This window comes from Penaeus chinensis, chromosome 16 (genome assembly GCF_019202785.1).
Source record: "Penaeus chinensis breed Huanghai No. 1 chromosome 16, ASM1920278v2, whole genome shotgun sequence".
Classification (NCBI taxonomy): domain Eukaryota; kingdom Metazoa; phylum Arthropoda; class Malacostraca; order Decapoda; family Penaeidae; genus Penaeus; species Penaeus chinensis.
This window is the reverse complement of record NC_061834.1, coordinates 4,434,008-4,437,787: the sequence shown is the minus strand read 5'-3', so window position 1 is coordinate 4,437,787 and position 3,780 is coordinate 4,434,008. Positions and strand designations below refer to the sequence as shown.

The window sequence follows — 3,780 nt, the reverse complement described above, 5'->3', positions numbered from 1 at the left end:
TTATTATATAACTGATGATGGTGATGATAATGATAACGATAATTATTGTGATAATAATTATGATAATAATAATAATAATAACGATGATAAGAATAATCATAATAATAATAATAATAATAATAATAATAATAGTGATTGATAATGATAATAATAGTGATTGATAAAGATAATAATAGTAATGATAATAGAAATGATAATGATAATAAGAATGATAATGATGATGATGATAATGATAATAATAATAACAATAATAACAGTTACAATAAAAACAATGATAATTTAATGTTAATGATGGTGCTAATCATGAAAGATAATAAAAATGACACCTACAATAATAATGATAATAATAATGCTAACAATAAAAATATTTATGATATTAATAATAGTGATAATGATAATGAACTACAATGATACTGATAATAATAATGATAATTACAATAATATTGAAGATAATAGTCGTGAAAATCATAATAATAAAAACCATGACGATAATGATTATAATGATAATAACTATTCTTGAAATAAAATCAAGGATAATAATAATAATGACAGTAATGACAATGATAATTATAATATTGATAGTAATAATGATATCGTAATTATCAATAGGAGTAATAGTGATGATGATGGTGATGATGATGGTAATAGCAGTAATGATAATGATTATTATAATAATAATAATAATAATAATAATAATAATAATAATAATAATAATAATAATAATAATAATAATAATGATAATAATAATAATAACAGTAATTATAAAACTAATAATAATAAGAAGGATAATGCTGATGATAATAGTCATAATGATCATAATCAAAATAATATTGATAATGATAATGTTAAGAAAGATAATGATTGCAATAGTAAAATTGAAAATGATATAATGATTATGATAATGATGATAATAACCCAGCCACTAAGACCAGACGGATGGTGCTTTACCCGGAGTCAACAGCTCGACCAATGTCCTCTCTCTCAGTAGCAGAGGTCGCTTGGGGTCCCACCTGGCTGGACGAGGTGCCGGTCCCAAGCCCGGATAAATGGGGAGGGTTGCGACAGGAAGGGCATCCGGCGTAAAAAACTGTGCTCCAAACGTAATAAATGAACCAGGCAGATACATTGTTACGTGCCATGGCCAGGGCGTACCCCGGAGTCGACGCGCGAGGACATCGCCGTACACACGTGAAAATTGGACTACTGCTACCGTATCATAAGCGGATACGGCTAAAGAAGATAGCTCAGAGGAGGAAGATGAGGAGCGGGGGCGAAATGACAGAGGTGAAGTTAGGTACGCTGAACGTAGGGAGGATGACTGGCAGGGGCCATGAGCTAGTGGACCTGATGGAGAGGCGAAAGGTAAAGGCAATGTGCCTGCAGGAGACGAAGTGGAAAGGAAGCAAGGCTAGAGAACTGGGAGATGGCTTCAAACTGTTCTATGTCGGAGAGGACGGAAGGAGTTGGGTTGGCTTTGTCCTGGACTACGAACTCAGGAGACCTTCAGATCGAATCATCTGGCTAAAGGTGGAGATAGGGGAAATCATAGTTAATATCATGAGCGCATACGCCCCACAGCAAGGTTGCACAGATGAAGAAAAGGAGAAGTTTTGGGAGGAGCTGGACGAGGAGGTAAGAAAAGTACCAGCTGAAGAGAAATTCTGGGTTGGCGGAGACTTCAATGGACACGTTGGCAGTGACAACACAGGCAGAGAAGAAACAGTTGGCAGATATTGTTACTGTGACAAAAATTATGGTGGCGAAGAGCTTGTGGCATTCGCGATAAGACACCTGTGGATTGTGAACACATTCTACAAGAAAGCCCCAAGACACAAAATCACCTACCAAAGTGGGGGTTTTGAGTCGTAAATTGACTATATCCTCTGCTGCACAAACGACAAAAACACCAAAGACTATAAGGTCATTATAGGTGAAAGCATCACAAACCAGCATCGGTCAGTCATCTGCACGCTAAGAGCTGCTTTATAAAGCCCATAATAACCAAGAAATGCCGAAAACCAAATGATGGAACCTGGAAGAAATATGTAGGAATGACTTCAAAGAGCAGGCAAGAGAGAGACTAGAAAGGAGAAGGCAGGAGGAGAGGTGCGACTGGGAAACCATAGCATCGGGAAAAGCGAAGACCAGAAAGGAGACGTGATGGTGGGGTGAGGAAGTATAAAGACGTATTTGAGAAAAGAAGGAAGCATAGAGGAAAAAAAATTGAGGACCCGTCTGAAGAGAACAGAACCAATTACAAAACAGCAAAGAGAGCAGTGGCAGTGGCGAAAGCAAGAGCGTATGAGCGGCTATATGAAGACCTGGATACTGCAGAGGGCATGGAAAAGGTATTGAGGATGGCGAAGCAGAAGGATAAGAACTCGAAGGATATCTATCAGATGAAACTGATAAACAGTGAGGAAGGATATGTGCTGACGAAAGATGAAGAGATCCTGGAAAGGTGGCGGACATCCTTCATGAGACTCATGAACGAAGAAAATCCAAGGGAAGTGCAAGATGGGGAGCAAGCTGAGAACTGGAAAGAGGTAGAAGCCATCACGGAAGACAAGGTGAAGAGAGCGCTCAAGAAGATGTAAAACGGGAAAGCAGTTGGCCCCTACGATTTGCCCATAGAAGTCGGGAAGTGTATGGGAGAAGAAGGAACAACATTCCTATGCACAACACTAAACAAGATCTGCGAAGATGAGGAGATACCAGAGTCTTGGCGGAAGAGCACCCTCATACCTATCTACAAGAAAAAAAGGTGGCATGCGGGAACTCCCGCGGGATCAAACTCATGTGTCACAGCAATGAAATTATATGACCACACAATTGAACACAGGCTGAGGAGACAAGTCAACATCAGTGATGAACAGTTTGCATTTATGGAAGGGAAGTCCACCACAGATGCCATTTTTGCCTTGAGACAAGTGCAGAAGTACAGAGAGGGCCACAAAGATCTGCAAAGCGTGTTCATCGACCTGGAGAAGGTCTACGATAGAGTGCCGCGGGAGGAACTGTACTGGTGCATGCGAGAAAAGAACATCCCAGAGAAGTACATCCGTATAGTTCAAGACATGTACAAAGAGAGCGAGACAAAGGTCAGGTGCATAGCGGGAATAACAGAGCCTTTCAAGGTAGAAGTGGGGTTACATCAGGGGTCATTATTGAGCCCGTTCCTATCTGCCAACCTCAATCAAAATCAAAATATTATAATATCAAAAGCAGTGGTGATAATTGTATTAATAATGATAGCATTGATGATAACAATGATAATAATGATAATGATATAAATATGATAGCAATGATAATAATAGTAACACTAATTATAATGATAATGACAATGATAATGACACAAATGATATTGGTAACAATAACATCATAAAAATAGTAATTATCATAATAATTATTATAACAATAATAACAATACTAATAATAATGACAACAATCATTAAAGTAATGGTAATGAGAGTCATAGTTATCATGATAATGATATCAACAATAACAATACTATTATTATCAAAGATAGTAATAATGATGATTGTTATGACGATTATAATAGCAATACTGATGATAATAATAATAATGATAATAATAATGATAATGATAATGATAATAATAATACAATAGCATTATTGTTATAATAATAATAATAACAACAACCGCAAAAGCCACAGTAATAATGATAATCATAACAATAATAAATAATATAATGTATGATTATAATGATAATAATCAAAATAGTAATGATAATGATAATATAATAATAATGACAATGAT

The 3,780-nt window shown here is 36.1% G+C and overlaps 1 protein-coding gene across 1 annotated transcript; it reads left to right on the top strand.

Annotated features, from left to right (window-relative positions):
- Positions 1 to 1,314: 1,314 nt before the first annotated feature.
- LOC125033631 lies at positions 1,315 to 2,597 on the top strand. Its single transcript, XM_047625301.1, has 2 exons — positions 1,315 to 1,849; positions 2,266 to 2,597. Exons 1-2 carry the CDS (start codon positions 1,315 to 1,317, stop codon positions 2,595 to 2,597), a joined length of 867 nt encoding a protein of 288 aa, XP_047481257.1.
- The last annotated feature ends 1,183 nt before the right edge of the window (positions 2,598 to 3,780 follow it).

Bases quoted from the DNA above. Each gene is read 5' to 3' on its own strand.
- LOC125033631 (XM_047625301.1), top strand. From the start codon at position 1,315: ATGACTGGCAGGGGCCATGAGCTAGTGGACCTGATGGAGAGGCGAAAG. The intron at 1,850-2,265 runs GTGGGGGTTTTG...ATTACAAAACAG, and splicing joins ACACAAAATCACCTACCAAA to CAAAGAGAGCAGTGGCAGTG.